General features: G+C 39.3%; 1 protein-coding gene and 1 long non-coding RNA gene across 7 annotated transcripts in view; one reads left to right on the plus strand and one right to left on the minus strand.

The window, feature by feature from the left end:
- The window catches only part of CIB2 (calcium and integrin binding family member 2), a 47,813-nt gene that overhangs the window by 5,047 nt on the left and 17,776 nt on the right, over positions 1-24,990 (minus strand). For 5 of the 6 annotated variants that reach the window (XM_085588444.1, XM_085588445.1, XM_085588447.1 and 2 more), the window contains 3 exons: positions 17,668-17,779; positions 10,108-10,255; positions 9,824-10,019 (listed from right to left, as the gene is read on the minus strand). In XM_085588444.1, the coding sequence (XP_085444570.1) occupies positions 9,824-10,019; positions 10,108-10,255; positions 17,668-17,757 (434 nt within the window). In that variant the 5' untranslated portion in view covers positions 17,758-17,779. The remainder of the gene's footprint in view (positions 1-9,823; positions 10,020-10,107; positions 10,256-17,667; positions 17,780-24,990) is intronic. The other variant, XM_085588443.1, reaches the window with a different exon arrangement.
- LOC146766491 (uncharacterized) lies at positions 179-9,847 on the plus strand. Its single transcript, XR_014957559.1, has 3 exons — positions 179-1,407; positions 2,979-3,769; positions 4,619-9,847. It is a non-coding gene; the product is annotated as an uncharacterized LOC146766491 (long non-coding RNA).

The following is a 24,990-nucleotide window of genomic DNA, read 5'->3' on the forward strand; positions in this document are numbered from 1 at the left end:
AGGCCAAGCAGGTGAAGTCCCTCTGGTATGGTGGGCGGGGGTCCAAGTACAGCTATGGGGAGGCCTGGCAGATTGACTATATCACACTGCCCCAGACACGCCATGGCAAGCGCTACGTGCTCACAATGGTAAAAGCCACCACATGATGGTTGGGAACCTACCCTGTGTCTCATGCTACAGCCCGTAACACCATCCTGGGCCTTGAAAAGCAGGTCCTTTGGAGGCATGGTACCCCTGAGAGGATTGAGCCAGACAATGGGACTCATTTCAAGAATAGCCTTATCAACACCTGGGCTAGGGAACATGGCATTGAGTGGGTGTACCACATCCCAAACCATGCACCAGCTGCAGGCAAAGTGGAGAGGTACAATGGACTGTTAAAAATCACCTTAAAAGCATTGGGTGGGGGATCTTTCAAAAATTGGGAGTAGCATTTAGAAAAGGCCACCTGGTTAGTTAACAGCCAAGGTTCCACCAATCAAGCAGGTTCTGCCCCAGTCTGAGCCCCTGAATATAGTAGATGGAGATAAAGTCCCAGAGGCACATGTCAGGTTTGTTAGTTAAAACAGCGTGGATCAATTCTGCCTCAAGTACAGACAAACCCATTCATGGGATTGTCTTTGCTCAGGGACCAGGTTGTACATGGTGGATAATGCAGAGAGATGGAGCAACACGATGTGTAACTCAGGGAGATCTGATTGTGGGGTGAGACTCGTGCAAATATCACTGTTTGCTGGATGTTACTGCCAGTGTCTGTACATGAAAACACACAGACATGAGACAGAAGGAAATATGTGTCAAAGGTTTGAGTAAGTGAGATGGAAGGAAATGTGTATGAGTAAGTGAAAGATGGAAGTTTTTACCTGATGAAGGTTTTACATGATGTTGGTGATATGGAGATAAGGGGTGGAATGTCCTAGGGTGACGTTATGGTGTTTGTATCTGCAATCGTGTGTTCTGTTTATGTTTGATATTATGTTCTGTGTTTTCAGAACTGACTCAGAAAGTGAAGGTTTGTTTTGTATTGTTATCTGCCAGCTCACCTCCCCCACACCGTGGTCTGTTGTCTAGAAGAGGCCAGTGCTGGCTGGCTTGCTTTGCTTTGCTTGCTGGCTTTTGCTTGCTTTGCTTTGCTTTTCTTTTGCTTGCTTTTGCTGTTGCTTTTTAAATTAGTTTAGCTAAGCAGTCCAATTCTTTCCCTAGACTGGTTTTTTTTTTTTCCTTTCCCTTTCCTGAACATCATTCCAACCTGCTCCAGACTGGGACCTGGGAACCCCGAGGAGCACCGGGAGCCTGCGCTCTGTGATCTGCAGCAGCCATCCCCAGTGCCCAGAGCAATCCCCAGCGCCCAGACCCGGGCGACCACCCCCAGGAGAGACTTTCTGGATTTGTCATCTCTTCAGAGTGGTGAAAGAGTTTTGTTGTCATCTGGTGTTGTTCATTTTTTTAGTGCTGGGAAAGGTTTTGTTTGTTAAATAAACAGGTTCTTTTCCACTTCTCTCAGAGAAAATTCTTCCTGAATCAGGTGGGTGGGGAGGGGCCATGTGGGCTTGTTTTCTGGGGACTCCTTCCAGAGGTTTTTCTCCCAAATTTGCCCTAAACTAGGACAAATATTTTGCTGCCCATCTCGTGGCTGGAGAGAGTGGAAAAAACCCTGTTCTAATCATATTTTGGTTCCAATTACTTTGTGTTAGTATGGAGCAGTTACTGGCTCTGTTGTTGGAATTCATAGTGTCTTTTAGAGTGGAGACCTGTATGTGTTTCTGGTCCCTAGGGTTTTTTGAGATCTTAATCCCTCTATGGTCCCTAGGTTTATTTTTTTAATCCAGGAATAGCTCTGGTATTGTCCCTAATACGTAGTTTTTGCAGTAGAAGGGCACTGACCAGAATATCCATTAGGCTGGGCTTGGTTGTCATGCCTTACAGGGGGTTTATAAAGGTGCTGAGATCTGTTCCTGTAATGTATGGTTCATGGTTATGGTTGTGCAGCCAGTTTGTTAGAGGGGAAGCAGGGGATGAGGCTTTTAAACCTTTGCTTTCCTTCTTCTCCTCTGAATCTCTTAGCTCCCTATTAGAGAATGTTCAGTTTCCCCTGTTAAAGAGACCATCTTCCAGGTGTTTAATCTGGTAACTTTCTCTATACAGTCTGCAGTCTCTCTAGAATGAGGGCTGAGATTTCTAGAGGGGCTGAAGAGACCCCTGACCCAGGAGTAGACCCAGGTGTGAGAAATCCTGAGTGGTGTGGGAAATGGGGGAGACGGGAATTGGCACATAGACTGTTTTCCCACATTCAAATTGATTTTACTGATATGCCTAAAGTAGGAAGGTATAAACACTTATTGGTGATAATAGATCACTTGACTCACTTTGTAGAGGCATTCCCTACGTCCACGACAACTACACAAACAGTAGCAAAAATACTATTAGAAGAGATAATCCACTGCTACGGACTAGCAGAAGTAATAGACTCAGACAGAGAGCCACACTTTGTCTCCAAAATAATTAAAGAAGTAGTTACAGCTCTAGGAACAAAGTGACAATATCATACTCCCTGGTATCCACAAAGCTCAGGTAAAGTGGAAAGGGTAAATGGGAAAATTAAGAAACAGCTAAATTGATGTATAAAAGACAGTTATCTTGGGTAAAATGTTTACCTTTAGCCTTGTTAAATATAAGAACTCAGCGCAGAATTGATATTGGAATTTCTCCATTTGAAATGCTTTATGGGGTGCATTATTTGACATGGATTCTCCTATAGATCACCCTGAAATAAGTAACCAACAAATTAACCAATATGTCATGCAACTTATGAAGGCTCGGGAAGGGCTTAGAAGAGCTGGGTTACTAGTGCAACAACCTCCTTTAGACCTAGCAATCCATAATATAAATCCAGGTGATAAGGTGTTAATAAAAAACCTAGAAAGAAACCTCACTAACCCCAAATTGGGAAGCCCCCTATGTTGTTTTACTCACTACAGAAACTGCAGTCAGAACCGCCGAGAAGGGGTGGACCCATGCGAGCCGAATAAAGGGAGCGATTCCTGCTGCTGCCCAAGAGCCCTGGGGAATAACCAGCCAGCCCAGGGACCTTAAGGTCACCTTTAAATGGACTTAATGGACTCAGTAAGAATTGTATGAACCAGCTGGTATAGTGAGATGTTGGACTATGGATATCCTATAACTAATGATTTTAGAGTATATTGTACAAACAAGGATTGTGATTGTTACCCTTTTGTATGCCATATTTGTAAAATTTGCCAGGAACAGTGGTGGGTCCATAGCTATAGAGGCACTCCTCCTAGGGGTATTTGTAAAGGTGTTATCAGTTAGAAAGAGAACTGACAGAGTCAGTCCTAAGGATTGGAGAAGAGAACGGGACCCTACCAAGGGAATCCCAAGAGTGGTGGGAGGTGTTTACTAAGGGGGCCAGACCTGAAAATTGTTGTTTCCACTCCAACGAACCAATTCCCCTAATTGTTCAAATTATAAAAAGGAATTGCCGGAAAACTTTACCTGGGATTCAGTGTGACTCACCACAAGTGAAGGATAAAAACTGGGAATCATTCAAAAAGAGGCAACAAAAACAGAGTAAGGATCCTCCTGAAGAATATCCTTGCTGCTGAGAAGATGGTACGCCTCGTGGCTTGGAGCAACCGAGTCGGCGAGCGAGGCAGAGGGATGAGAAGCGGTGGAGGAAAGAGCCCTCAAATGGGACAATTCAAAGTATTTCAAGAACTGCCTCAAGGATACTGATCTCCCAAGGGTAAAGGTGAGCCCGGCAATAACATGTCAAAACAAACACTGGGAATGGGGAGATAATGATAATCAAACCCTGGGGCGGTTTGGACTCCACCCTTGCTGGCAAATTCTGTGCATATTAGTTATATGTTGTACCTGGCCTGGTCAAGGGGACTATGCACACCAGCCATTTAATTGGACTCTGACCAAAATAGACCAAGGGAAAGTCATAAAGCATAATGCCACCACTGTAGCTCCCATTTTTTTTGTTACTAACAAAGACTTGGCAAACTCTATGTGGGGATGGAGTAAACCTGAACTCCGGGCTACCTATTGGTGCCCTAGTTCCAATCCTGGGAGGAGATATTGTCATTATCCTGGGGAATATCTGTGTGGGTATTGGGGCTGTGAAACCATAGCAACCACCTTGGCTGTCACCCATCCAGATAAATTTTTAAAGGTCTCATGGTACCCTGAGGGGTGCAAAACTCCGGGGTATGGCACTCAAGGAGAAATTCTGTATAAGGGGGATTGCAGGTCCCATAATATTGTTGTTACTAAGCTTAACTTTCAGACCTTACATTTTAAATAAAATCATAAACATTGTAAAAGGAAGACTAGAGGCAGCTCATCTAATGCTTAGAGATAGGTACGAAACATTGCTCAGGGTCTTAGAAGTAGATGAAACCCTGGTCTTAAGCTACCAAGAGTTAAAGCATTTTAATGAACAAATTGGTAAAGAGAAAAAGGGGGGATTGTAATAAATAAAAAGGTCTTTGTTCATCAAAACGAGCATAAAGGAGGTAAGAATTTTAACTGAGTAGGGAATGCAACTAGCATAGAAGACTGTGTAACTAATTATATACAAGTTAACTTTTAGGCCAAGGACAATCTGCAAGGAAGATGAGGAGCCTTCATTCCTATGACCACCAAGGGCAGAAAAAAACGACCCCCAGCAACCAATTGCACCGGCGCAGAGTGCATAGAGAGAAAATACGTCAACCGAAAAAGAAAAGGGGGGACTATAAAAACAAAAAGGTCAAAGGGGGAAGGTGTGCTGTGGCAGAGCAGAGGCTCCCCGGCCACCCAGCGCTGTTCTTTTGCTTAATACTGCCTGCTTAATAAATTCTTGTTAATTGATTTATCTATAATTAGCCTCCCCAATTGAATTTGTCCATAACATATAGGAAGTAATCTGTTCAATGTCATGACAGTATCAACTGTTTTTCTGACTGGCTAAAATTAGAAGAGAATATTATGTATTTTTGTATGTAAATTCTGTAAGTTTGTTGCCTACACTGAAGGAAAACCTTTTTGGAAGATTTGAGAGGCTGCAGTCTTTCTGGACACACTTTTTGGATTTTGTTTTACCAAAATAATACTCTAACTTAATTACAGCTATGAGATTTGAATCAGAAATTCACTAAAGGAAGCTTGTGGCATGTATTTGGAGGAGATAAAATTTCATATTCACCATAGTCCCTAGGAACCTTGTCTCTAGGAGCTTATTCAATCTGGGTGACAGTAAAAGATATGCTGTATAGCAGTCTGGCACACCAGCCTAAACACTGTGAGACAAAGCAGGTAGTGATGCAAATAGTTTACTGGCACTAAGGTTTTTTAAACAAAAGAATTATAAATATTTTGTTCACAATTCAAGAAATGTCTAGAGACTATATAAATCCAAACTGCTAAAAATTTAACTCCCATGCAGGTAATATCTAGGAGCTAAAAATCCATCACATTGTATGTGAAATTATTTGAGGCATGATACTCCAAAAAAAAAAAATTCCACACAAATTCACCTAACTGGAAATAAATGTATTAGAAAAAAATTCTATTTTTATCAGAGTGTCATTTTGGCCTTTGGAGATTCAACTTTTTACTAAGAAGCCCCTAAAATACTCTGAAAAACTACTGACAAAGATTTTTCCCTCCAGTGTTTCTTTGCTAAGCATCTCTTGCAAATTAGTCACGAGCTCTAATATTAGTCCTTAAGAACTAATTAATCTGCATGTTGGGACAGTCTTATGAGATACACATTCCCTATATAAGGGAGCTTCCTTTACTTCAGCATTTGATAGGATTGGGGTCACAACATTAACTAGTGGCTGGGCAAAGGCCCACAACAGTTTCAGAAATACTGCATTTCCATTGTTTAATGTGTTGTTTCCCTGTCTGGTTCTGGCAGCTCCCAGGTATTACTAATGCCAAATTCCTCTCAAACCCCATTACCTATTGTTACAGCAGGCTTCACCCTCAGGCATTCAAATAAGCTGAAACTTCCAGGATGATTTATAAAACAATTTCCTGTGGAAAACGTAACCAGTCTTGTAGAACAGAACACTTAGCTAGTGCCAGCTCAATTTGCCAATGCTTCCATTAAACTACAAGCAGCTTCTTAATGATAACAATTTTGAGTGAAATAAAACTACTGGGATCCAATTTTCTGAACTAGTAACTGTCTTTATCATTTACAGTTTAGTTCAGGTTCTGGGATAACAGCCAACTGCAATACATGTTCTCTGGTTAATGATTAACAGTGTTTTCTTCTAGTCTGGAAAAAATTGCTTGATGACAGTAGTGCAAATCATGCAACACACTTTACTGCATCTTCATTTGCCTGACAGCAGCATAAAGCTGGCAAAAGCTGTCTGTAGGAGATTAAACCTACACAGGGTCATTAAGTAAAGGTTTGAGAAAGAAATGATGAGATAAGGAAAATAAGTCAACCTAGAGTGGATGAATTTCAGCTCATAGCAGACTGGATCATGGTGCCAAAGTTAATGCCTGTTGTGTATGTTAAGTGGGTGTGATAATGTGACAGTTAAAAAAAAACCCAACGTGCTTCAAAGTGCATATTGCTATAGGAGTCTGGCCTTCAGAGGTTTTCCACAGAGTAAAGAAGATATTCCTCCTTGGTAACTTCAAATCTCATGCTGCTGATGGAGATCATTTGCAGCTGGCTGAAAGTTCTCAATGTTTGTCACAAGTCAGGTGAGCACTGGTCCCACGTAAGAGAGTAGAGAGAAAAAAAAATGTTCTATGGCTTCATACAAGATCACCTGCTCAAGCAATGGCAAATCCAGGGATAAAACTTAGCCTGGATTCCTACATTTCCCCCTTTCACGGTATGAAGAGGTGGCTTTGGTGGGGACAAAAGGAAAAGAACAGAGTAAGAAATTCTTTACTACAGATAAAAATCATCTGGGGCCTTGCAAGTTACTCAGCATTTTCAGAAGGCTCTCATACCACATGCCAGGATGGTATTCTGGGATCAGATGTTCAGAAATATTGACTGCCCATGGCATCACAGCAAAATCCCTGCAAACTGCAGTTACCCAGCATTTGCAATTGCTCACTGGCAGTCGTTTTCAATGTAACTATTGCTTTGGTTCCTAGGCATTCAATTTTCACAGTTGCTGAGCAGCTGGAAGTGTAAATCATTACTCTTGGGCTTCCCTGAATTTAAATTCTGGAATGCATTCAACTGGGCACAAGAAATGGAGATAAGCAAAATCAAATTAAATTGTTACTGCCTTTGGACATTGATGGGTTGGTATTTCTCCCACATGTCTGCTTAAGATTTTGAATGACCAATTTATTTTGGGTGAAAGCATGTTTTTATATATTTTTGCAATAGTAAGAAGCTAGTTCAGTCTTCCACTGGCATATTGGGCTGGTGATCTGCTATTCAGACACTTCCTGTGCTTTGCATGCTCTGTAGTAGATTACCCAGTGAAGCTGCACAGCCCTGCCTGCCCTTAGCCCAAGGCTATCATTTAAGACAACCATTACAGCTGAAAACTCAGAAGAAAATGAGAGGCTAGGAACAGGGCTGGAGATTAGTTCACAAAGAGGTAAGAAAGCATTGTTTCAGTAAATGAATAGGTAATATGTCCAAGACTGTTAAAACAAAGAACTGGGCTTTTTGTGGTGAGAGATCAGCTACAGGAATTGCATTCTTGTCCCATGTCACAAAGTCTGTCACATGCTGGCAGGCACTGGCTCCTGCCAGAGAGTGCTTGTTTAGGTTCAATCCCAGTCAGGCTTTGGTGAACCTATTGTGGCATTAAACTTCAGTGAAACCCATTCCAAAAGTCAAATCTATCTTTGGAATGCAATATTTACATAGTATTTTAAAAATTAGGATAAGTTCTTCAGAACAGGAAGTTCAGTATTAACAAGTATGTCAGTCTGTGATGCAGTGCATACAAGAAAAATAGAACTAACAATGTCCTGAAAAAAAAACCAAAAACCTTTACAGACAAAATGAACAGTAAAACACAGTAAGGCAGATCAAGCCTTTCATGTAAATCAGTTTGGATAAAAGTAGTCTTATGACCCTATCACTTTCTTTTCCTGCAGCTGTTAAAGCAAAACAGAAACCAAACACATTCTCAATGCTTTTTACCATTACACTCTCATGATCCAATACAGCTTCAAAGACACATGTTGCTGAACCATAAGAAACATCAGATTCTTCAGAGGATTCTAATATTTTCTTTACATATATTTCCAGCTAAGAAATGAAGGTTTTTTTGTACTGTTATCCCCACAGAAGCTGCTCATATATAGAAACTATCTGGTCAGAGGCTCTATATCAGTGTTTTGGTTAGGAGGTGGAAGGAGATCCTTCTTTTTATCACTCAGAGTTCTTAGGCCTGAGGACTTCAGAGATTAATCCCATGACCCAGCTAAACTCCTGAACCTGAAAGTAGGGGCAAGGTACGATTCCTCTGGAAGCCAGGGATGCCAAACATCTACCTTAAATATGCACATTGCCATTTTAAACCTAAAGGAGATACAGATCCAAGTACATGTGTTTAAACTGAGCAACTGGACACTCAGTCTTTCATTACTTTGTAGCATCATCCTTTGATTTTATTGGCACTCTCCAATTTCTGTTTCCTATCTATAATAAACATCTCACTTCATCCCATTTCTTATTCATCATCTTGCCTTGCTGAATAGCCATCACTCAGTAATTTTCACTCATTTCCTCATCTTCCCAAAACATCACCCAACTGAAAAAGAAAAATAATTGTGACAATCATTCCAATGGCTACACTGCCAAACATTCCTCTCTGCAACTTCCTCAGAAAATAACTGGACTGCACAGCATTCTTGGCTTGGAATTCTCAGTTAGCAGTTTGCAAGCCTCTACAACACAGCAGTAAAGTCAGTCATGGCACAGGAAACTTCTGAAACTGCAGCTTCTACTGAATCTTCAGATCTGCCTTCAATTCTTCATATTTGATCACCATTCTCTACTAGCATTGTAGGAGCAGCACAGCCTTTTGATTGATTAAAGGAAACTCTACCTGATCCCAGCAGGTTCTACAGGATAGGAGTATAAAGAACATTTTTTCTTAGCTGGAAATACCTGTAAACAAAATATTAGAATACCTACTGAGCTGAGCCTCACCATAATGATGATACGTATCTTGTTCTAAAGGGGTTTCTCTTGATACACTTGATTAGTCAAGGAATACCAGAAATGTATAAAGGACATTTACATTGACTGTCTCCTCTCCAGAAGGTGATGTTTCTCAAGGTTCAGTGGAATCACGTGCTCCTGCTTTATTGTTGAATTGCTTTTAACCGCTTTCCTCAGAAGTTTCATTTGTGAAAGAAATACTATTCTGTGTTCTGCAGGACACTTTACAGTTCTTCAAAAAACACTTTCACAGCAAAGAGATCGAAGTCTTTCCATGTATATTTGTAACAGTGTATACAATATTGACACACATTCCTATGCAGACAACTTGGATCCTCGCTGTAGGCTTAATCCTTGCTATAGGCTGACTTTGAGCTCATAATGGATCAAAATATTTTCCTGAACTGCACCAACACGGGTGGAGAAGCCAGAAAGGCGATCATTAAGTCATTAAGCTCTTAGTCTTAAGTTAGGAAAGAACTGGAATATGCCCTAGAAAAGTAAAGTGAGTTAGGTAAGAAGTCATCCCCTAGTTAGTTCTCTAGTAAAATACTTATGTCTGACACTTCTTGTATTAGACTGCAAAGTGATATCCTAAAACAATACCTACAAGTATGCAAGAGACTATTTTTAAAAAAATAATACCTGAGAAAGTCTGGTGCCTTGGAAATCATGTTTTCAAAATCTGCAAATCCTAATTTCCCATCACCATCCATGTCAGCTTCTTCTATCACCTTCTCACAAACCAGAGTGATTTCCTCCACTGTCAGCTCTTCCCGGGTCAGCTTATTGAGGGTTTTTTCCAAGTCTGCTTTACAAATGAAGTTATCTGTGTTAAAATCTAAACAATAGAAGAACCAAAGATCACCAAGTGTACCACTCATTTACTCCAAACACAGAAAGCACACCAGAGCCCCTCCACATAGTACCATAAATCTTAAAGGCATAGATTGCTTTAAGCTCGCGGGGAGCCATTTCACTGAGCACGGAGAACATATCCACAAAGTCATTGAAGCTCAGGCTCCCCTCTCCATCTTCTGAGAAAGACTCCACAATCCTTTCTTTGAAGGGATTCTCCTGTGAAAGACATACATAGACTGGTATTTGGAAGATGAAAAAACCTGCACACTCCCTAATAATGAATATTTAATTCTAAAGTTGGCTATTTAAAGACAAATTTTCTTTTTCCCCCCCCCAAAAATGCATCAATGCATTTTTATGCTTTAGCAGGAATTTTCAGCAGTCCTTGCTACTGCATAGTACCACTTCTGGCCTTTTACTTTCACTGATAAATGTAAATGTCCAACCTGTGGCTGGACTGACTAAAAATTCCAGAGATTTAAATGAAATGTAATCTCCACAGGAGATTATTCTGAAATCACTTCTAGCACCTTAGACTAAGACAATATTGTAAAACCATAAACACACAAGCAAGTGTAAGAAAACTGACTATGAAATCCAAAATAAATGTTTTTACAGTTAAAAACCCATCATCATTCTAAGAGCTATACAAAACCCCAACACTAATTTGTAGCTGTATCAATAAAAGTTGGAAAATAAGTTCAATTCAGTTGAACATGAACAGAACACAAACATCACTTGGGCTGTGAACAGCATCTCATTAAAGCTGTGCTACAGATTTTTTCTGAAGCCAAGACACTGATTAACATACTGATCCATTAATATATACGGTTGTGGTGTTGGCATATCAGGTTCACTATTTTTAATATGCATGCAGCATTTTGTTTGGCCTTTAAAGAAGCAGTACTGTGAAAGCTCAGAAGTTCAATCATATCTCCATTTATTTTCTTTTTTCCCCTGTAAATTTAATTACCTAATGGGTATTTATAAACCACCCTATTATTTGAAATGAAATTTCAAAAACCAGCTATATTTGAGAGACAAATGACCAGAAAATGTTATTTTTCAGTTTACTTGAATTCTTGATAATTCACACACAGAACAAAGGCATCTATAGAATGCATTTTTAGCGTAACTGTGGTGAACCCCAAGGCTGTTTTTATGGACAGGTGAAATAGGGATCACAGAGCCTTAGGTTCAAATGACAGCCCATTAAAGTATTCAGTACTAAATACAAATTCTCCTGCAAGGTTGGATGACTGAAGGAATCCACAATTGGGAACAGGCCTACGGATTTAAAAGGATAGGAGATTAATGAGTTCACAGTTCAAATGAAGATAAAACCAGGCCAGATAAAACCTAATTAAATAGAATAGAAAATAGGGATTCCTAAAAAAAAAAAAAAAAAAAAAAATAGCAGCTTCAAAAAGCAAAAGGGTCACATCTCTCTAGAGCATGAGAATGAAAAACAACACCCCAGACCCAGGCAGATGGCTTAGAGAGCCTCACTGTAAAAGGATATGTAGTGATCACTCATGTCTTGTGAATGATGTGTAGGTACAGCAGGTGTGCATCTGTGACTACTGCTCAGATTAAAGTATTTCACTCTAAATGCCTGGAAATATTTGTGGAATACACATTTACTTGTTTGTGGGATTTACCTGTGGTTATACACATATACCTGTTCGTGGGATATGCACACACAGACATGCAGGAAGAAACAACTGGTTCTGTTGCTTCAAACTGCCAGTTTATAAATAAGCCAAAGTGAGATTCATTTGGGCAGAAATATATGAAAAGGCTCACTTTCTTCCTAAAAGCACACCAAAAAATGGTGTGTTATATGTTTAATAATTGAGAATGCCAAACATCAGAATGGACATCAAAACATGTTAGAAAGTTATTTTTCATTTCTAAAATACTGTATAGCTTTCTTTGGAACAAACCTGATGAGAAGTGTCATGGTAACAATAGTAAACTGACATCTTAGAGGCAGCATTGGATAACAAATTAGGAGCAGACAGATGCAAATATCCCTATCAGCAGTGAGTATCAAGCCCAGGACTTTGTGCTTTAGAAAGGCTGGGGCAGGATCTCACTGACTCAATAAGCATATTGCAGTTGCATAAGATGAGTTATTTATTTGGCATGTCAGAGGTCTTGAAAATACAAATGAATTAAGAATGAATTAAATGAACCTAAGCATACTTCTTAAGTAACTCTTTTCCAAATGGATCTCTAAAACCAAAATGAAAAATAAAATCTTTCCTCATATTGATTTCTTTCCTTTAACTTTCTCATATTATGTGTCTTCAGGCAGTATATCTGTGGCTTACACAATGGAAAGTATTAGCTTACCTTCAGAGATACTTTTCACATGCTTTCTGTAATTTCATTACCTCTACTCTAAAGAACACAGATTAGGGTTCCATCATATCTAAAGGAAGAGCCGTGGGGGAAGGGAGTAAACGGTAAAATAATATGTTTTTTCCTAGATTGCTTTCCCATAAGCACTAATTGTTGAAAAGCGATTCTTATTAAAAACTAGAAACTTGCACTTGTCTTAAAAAACTTTTTCTGTGGTCTCGTGATAAAAATGAGAGGGGAGACAGAAACAAAGAATTGCTACAACCAAAAAACAACTCTGCTGTTTTGCAGATTGATGTTGTTGCTGCAGTGACCCGAAAGAACCCTAAATCTGCAATCCATCTTTGCAAGGAACACTTCTTTTACTCAGATAATTGCGTTTCTGTGCATTTTAAAATCTCACACAGCACCTGTTCCAACATACAAACCTATAACAGCTTACAATAAAACACAACCATTAGTTTTCTAACAAACTGTTTGAGCGTTTACTCCTGGCATTGCAGCTAAATCACCTGTTATATTCTTCTGTCCTCTAGTTTCCATCCCCTACTCTAGGAAAGTACTCAGGTGGCCTTTTGCCTTATCTGTTTTTTAGTTTGAGGAATTAATTTCAAGCATCCAATCCTATTCTCACAGGCTGACTGCATTTTGGAAATAAGAGGTTGCAAGTAAAGTTCAAAGATAGGTCAAGATAATTAAGTTGGAGATACTGGAGAGTCATTACAAAATGCTACTTAATTTTCATATCCACAGAAACACAATGTTGGCTTTCCCTTTTGTATTTGAACATTAGTCCCCACTGACTTTAGAGAATATATTTAAAACCACAAAGCAGTCTATTTTGCAGACTATCGCAAGTCAGAATCCTTTTGGATTGTTAATCAGGACCCTTTCAGCAATGGTAAACTTTCTGAAATTTCAGAAGCTATTCCAAAAGAGAAGAAAAAGAACTGCTATCAGACAAACATTAATCTAAAAGTAGCTAAATTGTTCATTATCAAAGCTCCATAGGAAAGACTAGTGCTTCAGAAAGGAAGCTTAATGAGTGCAACAGCAAATTGGTCCTGAAGCAGAAAAAAAGCAAGCTTCTTTGCAGGGTTTTTTCTACATTTTCTTCTTGCTCAAAATCAATAGCTTGGGTTTTATGTGTCTATGATTATATGAATGTCATCAAACTTCTCTGCAGTGCCTGCAGGATACTGTTTAAGAAATGTCTGCAGAAACCAAGGCTAAGACAGAGCTAAATTGGTAAGTTTATGTCTTAAAAGACCATTTTGTTCTGTCAGAAAGCAGAAGCATATGAAGTTCAATGACAACCCTTCACTGAAGTCACAACAACCAAAAAACCAAAGATTCAAGCTGTATACAGAATTGCTTAAATATTACAGAACCTACCAGCACCTCATGGAAAGATAAGGCATTGTGACAAGAACTGATTCCTAACTGTGACAGGGAAGTGTACAGACAAGACTGCAGGCCACCGGGGAGGTGCAGGCTTGGGGTTCAATGCAGAGAATACAGCCCTTGCTTATGACACTTGGAGCACACACAGCTGAGATGCTCAGATAAAGAGACTTCAGAGAAGCAAGGAGAGTGGTTGGAGTAAAGTTTTGCTCCTCTGAAGGGAGTAAAACATCCCATTATAACTAGGAACAACTGACAGAATGCAGCAAGAATGTTGAGATGAGCTGGAGGCAAAAATCGGCCCAGAGCAGGGCTGGGGCTTGGGAAGATTGCCCTGCTCTGGCATTACCCACTGCCCTTCACACGGAAAGCCCAGGTGTCAACTACCCAATGTACAGAAAGCTCTGAACCTGAAGACTTGTTGAAATCACTTTAAAACCTCATCCTATTAACACTGTGGAAAGTATTTTCATTTTGAAGCAATTCACTTGCATTCACTTTTAAACTTACTACAAATAGGGTGCTAACCATTTCATTGGTTCTGAACTGTGCAATGGAGTTGCTGTTCCCTGTGTGTCCTTGCTGGCTCCTGCAGATTCCTGTGCCTGCTGCCCATCCTGTTTCAGCAGTAGATTTATGAACTACCTACCTCCCCAGTGCAGCTTATGACAAGGCCTGCAAGGATCAATGAAGCTCCCGTGTGAGCCAAAACGCAGGAAGCGACAGACTGTAAAGTAAGTGAAACAAAAATGGTTCTCCTCCAGCAGCCCTTTGCTGCCCAGCTCTGGAGAGAAGGATTGCTCTGCACTGCAGTGCCCACAGAGAACCCACAATCTAGGAAAGAGACAATCTGGGATGTGGGTATGGACACCCACCACTGCTACCAACCACAGGGGTCTCTGGCACCAGGTTACATTTCCACCTGTAGCTCTGTGGCAATGACAGCAATAATGTGACTGAAAACAGTTTTAATTTGAAAAAATATCACTTTTGCTTTCTCCCTGGTCCCACGCTGAGCAGTCCATATCATGGCTACAGTTTTGCTATATTAATTACTGCAATTGCACAGGTGTTTCAATGCCCCAAAGTTAATTCATTAGACTGGTGCCTGTGTAACCAAGATTGTGAAAATTAGGGAACAGAGACTGCAATGAAACTGATGGAGTAAAGTAGCTCTGTTAACTTCAATGTATTGGTAGACCTAATCTACTTAAAGTACCTTCCCCTTCTTTATTTATTTATTTCTTGTCCTAACTTTCAACTTTTCAGAATCAGGAGTTAGTGAATAATTCATTACCAATTAAAAAGAATGACCATCAGCATTTTTTTTCCACTGAAACAAAAAACACCTGGCTCAAAGCTTTAATGCATGAGGTAAAGCTCTTTCTTTATATTAGCAGAATCTAATTTAGAAAAGTGCATTATTGATTCTATCAATTTGTCAGAACCTGCAGTGATATTGAGCTCAACATTGCCAGTAACTGGAAATGTAATGTGTATATGAAAAAAGCCAGGTGCATTGAAATTAGCACTAATTTTATTAGAATTCAATGGACATTTAGGTCATTTATTTCTATTTTAAGAAGTAAATGTTGTCTTTGTCTTCACCTTGATGAAAATTTACCAAAGAAAGAAAACACCGTAATGATTTGTTAGGCAGCCTGGTCAAGTTGCAAAGGTTAATTTTTTTTTTTTTTAGTATATGAGCTGAAGTTAGTACATAGGTCGCTTCAAAAATATAGTCATGAGAAAACTTTCTCCCCCTCACCGCGGTCTGCACAGGTGCCCACAAGATGCTTCATGAGCAAGATGGACCCCATTTCATAACAAAGACCCCAGGCATTTTAACATCTTTTAGTGTCAATGCTCAGAAAGAGTTACAGAATATTATCTAGTCTCCTCTTACTGGGATTCTACTGGAAACAAGCTTAGTAGCTATTGAAAGCACTTTACTCTGTGATTTCCTAGAATTTGTGAAATAAAACGAGTGGTTTGCAACCAATATTTCTAAGGTTCTTCCACAGACTTATAAGACCTAAGAGAGAATTTGTATAAAATTCAACAGTGAGTTTGTCCTGTTACTTTCAAAAAGTCAAGTTCCATTACCTGGAGACATCTTCCAAAGCAGAGTCAGAAAGCCTCACAGACTTGTGGTGCCAGCAGACAGATTATGATCCATACATGATCCATACATTATTATGATTCATACATGAAAGCCTCTTAGGAAATCTATCATTACCATCTAAGTTTGTTAAGCTAGTATAATATGCTCCTGTATCTCAAGCTAAATATGATCCTGTATAACATTTTTGATTTGCATGTCAGCTTCAGTACCAGGCCTTCCATCTTGAAAGTTCTCATAGAATGAGCTGTTCCTTAAGTATTCAATCCTCTATCACTGAAGCCAAAAAGGCTCTGCATGATCATAATTTCCCACTTCCTTTTCTAAGCTTAGCTTTGATTTGTCACAAAGCAACCCTCAGCTATCTAGCAGTTAAAGTCTGAGAAGTCAAAGCATAAATATATTTTGCTGAAGAAGCCCATGTTTACTGTGGAAAAGAATTCTAAATTATTTCTCAGCTTCTTCAGAAACCCAAGCTGTCCATAGGCATTTGCTAAGTCAAAGTCTGAAGAATAACTGAAGGATAAAAATTTTCCCAAGGTTTTCTATTGAATTAAATGCTTGTATGTGTTTAATGTTTCCATTTATATGAAATGCTGGCCGAATACTTTTTAACACACATACATTAACAAAACACGCTTCTTGTTCAATAAATTATATTATCCCAGAATCAAACTTACAGCAAGTGTGGTTGTGGTATTAAAGGAATAAAGAGTTCTGTGAACTTCAACTTGAAATCTAATTCAAATGTTTTTCAATTCAGGTTGATTTAGTGTCCTCTACAACTGAATTTCTAGAGCACAGCTTCTGTTTGTAAAATATCAGATATTTGAAAAAAATAAAATGTTAAGGAAGAATTTCTAGATCATTAAAATTAAATGGAAGGGCATAAATTACAAGGTTTTTATAGCAGTGTTCTTAAAAATCTTAATAATGCTTCACACAACTATCAGATTGAACGCATAAGTGTTTCCACATTATAGTAATTTATAGACATCAATTGACTAGCATACATAAAAAATAGACTGTGTGACAAAACACAACATAATTCAATGAACTGTTTAAAAATAAACACTAAATAAGTGCTAAATAAATGCTAAATGCACATTTGTCCTGTTAAAACCATAAATCATTAAATTGTTGAATTGAGAATTAAAAACAAAATATCTCTTTTTTTTTTTTTTTTTTTTTTTTGTACTGATTGCCTTATACCTACTGCTTCTCTCATTTGCAGTTACATAGACTGTTTCTCCACTTTCTACCACGTAGTGTTCCTATGAAAATGAAAACTTCTGATAATTAAGAAAAACAGTATTTATTGTGCTCAGGTAGCTGAGAAAAAAGAGGAAAACCTTTACTTTTTATTAGCAATATTCTGCACACTGCTAGCAAATTTCCTATTAACAGACTGAGACAGGAACTTCAGATTTCTAACCAGCTCTTCACACAGAGATCCCTGTGGGTACATGACTTCTGCGGGGGATATACACAAAGAGCAAATATTGCTAAATTTATTTCATATAAATTTCCTTTAACATCAACCCTAACTATCTCTACAAGAAAGACATTCACCTGAATATTTTCTAGTTTCTGGGGCTGGTTTTGCCCTTGAACAATAACAGGAAGGGTAAGACCTCAGCATGCCACAGCACTTCTGGATATCAATTTTGGAAAAAAGTCTGGCAGATGAGCTACAGAAATTAAGATACAGTTTGCAAGCAGTCAAAAGTGATACCTTCAGCTCAGGCATGTTTATGATAAGCTGCATAGGTAGTTTAACATCTGGATCCTTTGTATAGTCCATGGGCACAACATTTGGTGCCATTTCATGGTATCGGCCATGCAACCTGTAAACAAGCAGAAACAAACAGCCAATAACCAATTTTAAATAACCAATTCCATTCAGACAGTAATCAGGTACAAATTTGTCTTGCAGCTCTAATAATTGGTTTTAGTGCACTAGTCTGAGCCCACCAAATTCCTGTCTTTCTGAAAAAAAGAGAGCTTTGATGCAGCATCCAGCATAACTGCTACCAACAGCTGTGTGTTTCTTGAGGTCTGTAACTGAGCAGCGTTTCATACTATGTGTATGTAATATTTAAGCACTGCCAGGTATGTGCACAGAAGGCCTGAACCAAGGCACGTACTACAAAATACAATTCTCATCATATGTGGAAGTCTTACACCTCATTCATAAACTGCTGAGGACAGAAAGTGCCCCTTTTGTCATGTCCTGTGTATCAACACAGTGTATTCTGATCTCTCAGTAGGGCATATGTACTACTGTATACATTATAAAGCTGTATCTTGTGACTTATTTTCCTTTTAACAAAAAATCCTGCCTGCTCACTAGGCATACTAACAACTACGGTGTTTTAACTGCAGAATATAAACAAAACAGTAATACAGGAAGAAATGCCTCAGCAACCCCTTCATTTCCTTAGCTTTACCTGCAGCAGCATTGCACCAAACTGACTTACTTCAGGTTCCTGTGTGTAAATAAACTCAAAAACTAGGATAAAATAATCTACAGGCAGCTGTTTTCTTATGATTTTGATGTGCCAGAAAGAACACATAAAATGAAACACAGAAACACATTTTTTATGCATTGTAGTAAACTGATGTCTTCATCCTGCACAGCAATATTTTGTGCCATACCAGAAACTGGATATCCACTATCTCAGCACATTTCAGCTGCTTACCACAGCTCATCCTGACATTTCATAAATACTGTGTAATTCAATATGCAATAGCTGTTTCCCTCTCTAGCAATTGATTTCTCCATTGTAAGCAGCAGCTAAGAAGATGCTTCTAAATACAACAGAAAAAGCAACTTAAAAATAAAAACTTGAAGCAAAACTTTTAAGTTCAATGTCCATGTATGGGTTACCTACTTTTTAAAAAGCTAGAATACTGAGATGGTGTTCTAGTCTTCAAGAAAATTAAGCACTCATTATTGGCAAAATTTGACCATTGTGGACAACATTCAGAAGTTCAGGAGCTGACAATCCCTGCTTATTTTAACTGACAAAATTTCCTTCTTTACTTTATCTAATGTTAGACTTGTCTCTTTATAATATGCAATACCAGTGCAAAGTAAACCTGTCACTTCTTGCTGACAGAATTCACTATCTTGCCCACAGAAATAGCAAACTATTTATACTGAAGTTCAGCCATATTTTTTGGTGGCTGAAAGATGGATACAGCTCCCAACTCTAGACTAGACTCTGACAGAATTGTCTGGAAGGCAGGTGCTGGACACAGAAACATGCAGGTAACTAACTGCAGATTTGAGGGCAGCTCTCATAGCCTGTTTTCCTCCCAACTAACTCTGCTGTTCATTCACCAAATCAGTCAAAGAGCTGTGGATGTAAGAGCTTTCTACCTAAGTGGATTTCACACTAAAGCATCCAAATAGGTCTGTAGGAAGTGGCTCTAACTCCTGCAAACTAAATTACAGCAATAAAACACATCTTCCACATGCTCTTATCTGCAACGATCCAGTAATTCTATTTGTAATAGCCGTATCTCATGGCATGATTAGCATTTAAGACCGTGAAAAAAGCCATAAGATTTCCCTATACCAAACATACAGTATGTTGCACTTACTCCATTTTCCTTCAAAATAAAAAACAAAACCCCCCAGCCAATCTAACAACCACAAAAGACAGTAATATCTTTTCCTTCTGTAAGATCTTGATGCTGGAAGGTTCTTTGGGCACACTATGTACTGCTTTATAATAAACTGGATTGCCAGTATCAAATACTGGATTTTATGACCTGCTTCAACCTCTTAACAGGATGCCAAGAAAAACACCTGTCATAAGGAACACAGTCCTTTTTGCTGGAGGTCCACCAAAACTCCTGTTTAGTTGAATAACTTATGTTTCATTGGGAGAGTACTTACTTTTTGGCAAGGAAACAATATATGTCTGATCAATTACTCTGTAACACGATGTAAAGCTCAGACATCAGGGTTATTTACACCCATACTCCTCATGCTTGTATGCAATACCCCACTACACCTTGTAATGTTGTGCACTATGACAAATCAGGAATCACTTCCCAAATGCTGCTGTCATTACTGATTGTTCTCTCACATCTCTCAATAACATTAATTCCTAACTACAAAGAGAGAAGAAACAAAGCTCTGGTAAAGGCTCTGATATTTCTCCTGTTTTGGAGAAGGCTCTTCAGGTGACCTGAACACATAAGAGCAGTTGTGACCTAGAGGAAAGGCTTTTTGTCCTTTTTACTCAGCATGCCCTTCACAAAAAGCATGTCAGAAAACAACCTCAAGCCTCTTTATCTGTCCTTGACACAGAAACATTTATGTCTTGTCAGGAAGGTAACGTAAGGTTTTGCAGTGCTGTCTGAACACACAGATTTGGAAAAGCTGCCATCATCATACAGAGACCATAATGTATATTCAGAAGCCCAAGACCATCCTCACTATCTCTGCAGTAATAACTACTACAGATCCTGCAGCTGTACTTCCTTTAAAAAATTCTTCTGGACGCATGCAGAAGCATTTTCCTATTCCCACTCTCTTTGTCAGCAAGACTCCTTATTAACTTTGCATGGAAGTAGGAAATGAAAAATTGGCAGTGTCTTCCCTGCCACAAATGAGAGAGGGAGGGAATGTGGTGATACATTTAATGCAAATTTCATTAACTGATGATGCTCTGTCCCCAAGGTACTGGTACATATATGTTTATGCTTCATGTACAACATTCAAGGATTAAGGCTGTGATTCTGTGTAATTTTAATCCAGTCTAAACCCAGACTGATGATCTGCCCTTGCAGAACTTTGAAGCCCACCAGCTACTCACATTCCTTGTATAAGCAGTAATATTTAAGAATGGGCAGTGAGCTTCAGGGAACTGATGTGTTTGAAAGACATTATCACAGTTAGCTCCTTGAGGTTACTGAAGCAGTTGTGACAGCAGCAGAGGAAAATGGTTTAATTTTTCTATTAAATTAATCAATAAAGGCAGAACAAGACTCATCCCTGTAGACAGTAGTTTTAAAATCAACTCAGCTGTCCATCAACCAGCGAAAACCAAAAGTGCTGTGTTCAGAAAAAAACCCACAACACAGTTTTGTCCCCACAGCCTATTTTTGATTCATGATAACTTTCATTTTACTACTTTGGGTCTTTTACATGGCAAAAAAAGTAGGTCAGAGTCTGTTCCCACTTTCTCAAGGGTGAAGCATCCTAGAGTCAGCAAGGATAACACCATGGGAATTTGCTGGATACAGTTTGGGATGTCTCCAAACTTACAACAGAGCCTCCTGCTCTACCTGAGTAGATCTGAAAAAAAGAGATTTCTAAGTTTACACCCTGCAGCAACCATTTAAATTCACTATTGAGCTTTGGGAGCGAGTAAAACTGTACCCAAGGTCACCAGTGGGTGTGTTTAACCAAAGAGCAGCTCTTCCTTGGCCTAGTGTACATTCTTCTCCACCCTTAAACATAGTGACAACACATTACAGCTGGCTGAGCTGCCTTTTTAACAGGAACTCTGCACTGAAGAAGTGCTAAAAACAAAAGATAAAAGCTTGAAATGGCTCACTGATTAAAAATAAGTAGAGGCTTTAAAGTGGCCTTTAGAAATGAACAAACATCTTCCCAATTTGGGTCCCACAGCAACAGTCACTTGATTTATGCTGTAAGGAGAAAACATTTTTATTCAGCAATATATATCCTATTTATTCCTAAGTAAAAGCGATGCATTCAAAGACTTGTACATTACATTCAAGACCATCTCAAGGAGTAAATTCTAGATTGTTCTGCATGTTCAGAAAAAAATCCCCAGCAAATGGCTTAACTAGAGCAATGAAAGCAGGCAGTGAGTGCTGATGGACAGTCCCACCACGGGTTCACAGGAGCTATGGCATGATCTAACCACACAATGGTTGTACAGGATGGAACAACCTGTGCCTGCAGCAAGACCAGAAGTGCACAGCTGCTGTTCAGTTGTACTCTTGTACAATCAGAGCTATAGACTCCTGTCCAGATGCCAGAGCTGAATGGAACAGCTGGAGAAAAACAGAGAAGAATTCACCACTCCAGAGATCAGCAGAATTGACAAGTCAACATAAAGCCCTGGAAAGAGCCAGGTCTCAGCAATCAGCCCTTCCAAGCACCCGAGATGGCTGAAAGTAAAAGAAGCAGCAGCATTCAAGATGGGATTGCACAGAATGTAGGACAGAATGCACTGGTGGGAACTGATTTACAACCCTTGCTACAGAGGCTGTAGCCCTGTACTGATGCAAATCAGTGAACTGCACATGCTCTCTTGTCCTGCAGTCCTTTAATGGACAGCTGGGGAACAGGGCCAGACAGACTAAAACGTACAAGTCTGCCACACAGGGAGAAAAAGCTGCTATAGCTCAAAAGGAAGGAGGTTCTTTAATCTGGGGCTGAGAAACTAAGGAAGGAGGGGCCTTTGGAGCAACCGATAAAGTACTTGGAGGGTCTTTAGATTTATACCATACTTGCACAAACTGTTTTTGCAACAATAAATGTTAAATGTTACACATGGTAATGGAGCATAAATCTCTATGCTGCACCAATTCCTTACTGAATTACTGCTTCCAAGTATTGCAAGAGGTTAGAACAGTCTGTTAGAGAAGGTGGTCTACCATGTGAAGCTGAAACCAAAATGACAGGAAACATGATACAAGGAAATTCAGTCAGAAACTGAAACTCACTGAATTGCCACAGTTTGACAAACAAATGAAGAACAAAAGACAGTGAGAAACAAGCAGAAAGAGTTGAAAGTTGAAAGAATTCTCTTACTGATATGCCTTTTCTCTTTTAAGCTTTCCAGTCAAAGTTATTTTCATTGTATCAATAAAATACAATAACTGGGCACTGAAATCTGATTTCTAATAAGATGAGAAAAAAAGTGGATAGATGAATCTTCTGCTAGTTTTAGTTAACATGTATTTATTCATTTTTGCAATGCAAAATGAAGCAGCACAAATTAATTTAAGAGAATACTACAAAAATATCCTCCCAGATCATCTACAGTAAAATTAAAAAGACATTGTGATAAATGTTTTTTGGTGGACAATTTATAATACATTTATTCTAAATCTAATAATAGCTAGGAAAACTCTGACTTCCAATACACGTACCCTACTGTTCTTAGTCCTACATGGTGCATAGTGAGTATACAAACACTTCCTTGAAGTGCCACACAAACCCCTGCTCACAGGCATCTTTTCTGCTGGTGATTCCAAGAATCACAGAGTGACTGAGGTTGCGAGGAACTCCTGAGATGAACTGGTGCAACCTCCTGCCCAGCAAGGGCACCTGGAGCAGGCTGCCACATCCAGATGGCTTTTGAGCATCTCCAAGGCTGGAGATTGCACAACCTGTCTGGGCAGCCTGTTCCAATGCTTGGTCACCCTCACAGTGCTTCCCTATGTTCAGCCAGAACCTCCTGTGTTTCTGTCTGTACCCACTGCCCCTTTTCCTGGCATGGCCCTCTGTCTCCTTTGCAGCCTCCAGATCTCAGGTCTCTCAGCCTTTCCTCATATGAGAGAGTCCCCAGTCCCCTCTCCATCTCAATGGCCCTTTGCCAGACACTGGAGCAGCTGTACTGGGGAGCTCAGAAAGGGACACAGTACAGCAGGCACTCCAGACTCCACACAGATTAACACTGACAAGGATTCTCTCCTCTCACAGGCCTTAGCAAAACAGGTACAATCTGACTCAAATATAATACAGGAAAAGCTTATGGTACAGAAATACTGCCTAAACCCCCTTTTTTTTTTTTTCTTTTTCATTCACAGAGGATACAGAAACATTTTTAACAACAAGAATAGTAACATAATTAACAAGAAGATAAACAGTAGCTTCAGGATACATGTTCTTTGTGTATGTAGTTTCTTGCCTAAAATTCGGGAAGGTTCCCAAGGATATAGAGCTTCCCTAATTTCATTCTTTTGGCTGATGTGTATTCCTCCAAAGCTGACAATAGGCCATTTCCCCTTTCTGCATACAAAATTTCAAATTTAAAAGAAAAACAGGAGTTGTTTTCTAACTCGTCTCTCCATCTGTGTAGCAACTTGCTCCACAGCAAGCTGCCTCCCAAGCAGTTTGCTGCATTTGCTCCCTTATAAGGAAGCTTTCCAGACACTTGAAGGAAACCACTGCTTAATTCTCTGTCGGATTTCAGATTTAAAATCCAACATTCAGCTGGATTGGCTAGAACCTTTCATCCATCAAGAACAAGCCACAAAACAGGAGGAGAAGGGAAGGCAACAGAAGGACTATTTTTCTTCTACCAAAAGATTCAAAGGCTTGGTGACGTCCTAAATGGTGTCCAACTTGGTCATTTAGTGCCATATTCCCCTGACAGTTGTCTACCTAGGTTGAGTCACTCTCAAGTAATACAACCTGAATTGACAACTTTTGTGAGTTTTGGCTAGGACAGACATCCAAAAACACCTGCATTTGAGTGCTTGTTTGGGTGCCAAACTGTACCAGTCCACAGGGAGAAGCAGAAACAGATGGGCTAATGAACAGTTAAGCATTATTGCTAGAGTAAAAGCTTGTCTGCCAGAAAATCAGATTTGTAAAACTGAGTAAAAGACATAATGCCTTATGAGACACAACTCGACCATTTGTTCCCATTTACAATCACAAGAAAGGCAGATTATACAAACAGATTCATTGCTGTAACTAAAGTGATTTTCCAACTTTTCTTCACGTCATTTTTCTTCTTTTTATTCCTGTTTCTCTCTACAGGATGTTTTCCAGGATAACAAATCTTTTTCAAATGGTGATGCCCAAAACTGGACAGTCTATTCCTAATGAGGCCACAGTACTGCTGACTGAAATGTTCTAAACACTGCTGAGGCTAATGCATTTCAGAAATGCATTTCTCTTTTTTCGCAAGATCATTTTGGGGGTGGTATTGTTAAAATTATGCTCACTTTGCTCAGATCACTAACCCCCCCCAGCTCATTTTTTTGATACACTCCATTCTGCACTTGCAAATTTTTTCTCAATTCTTAGGACTTGAGTGTGTGAATTTTCTTT

This window comes from Lonchura striata, chromosome 10 (assembly GCF_050655825.1).
Source record: "Lonchura striata isolate lonStrDom1 chromosome 10, ASM5065582v1, whole genome shotgun sequence".
Classification (NCBI taxonomy): Eukaryota; Metazoa; Chordata; class Aves; order Passeriformes; family Estrildidae; genus Lonchura; species Lonchura striata.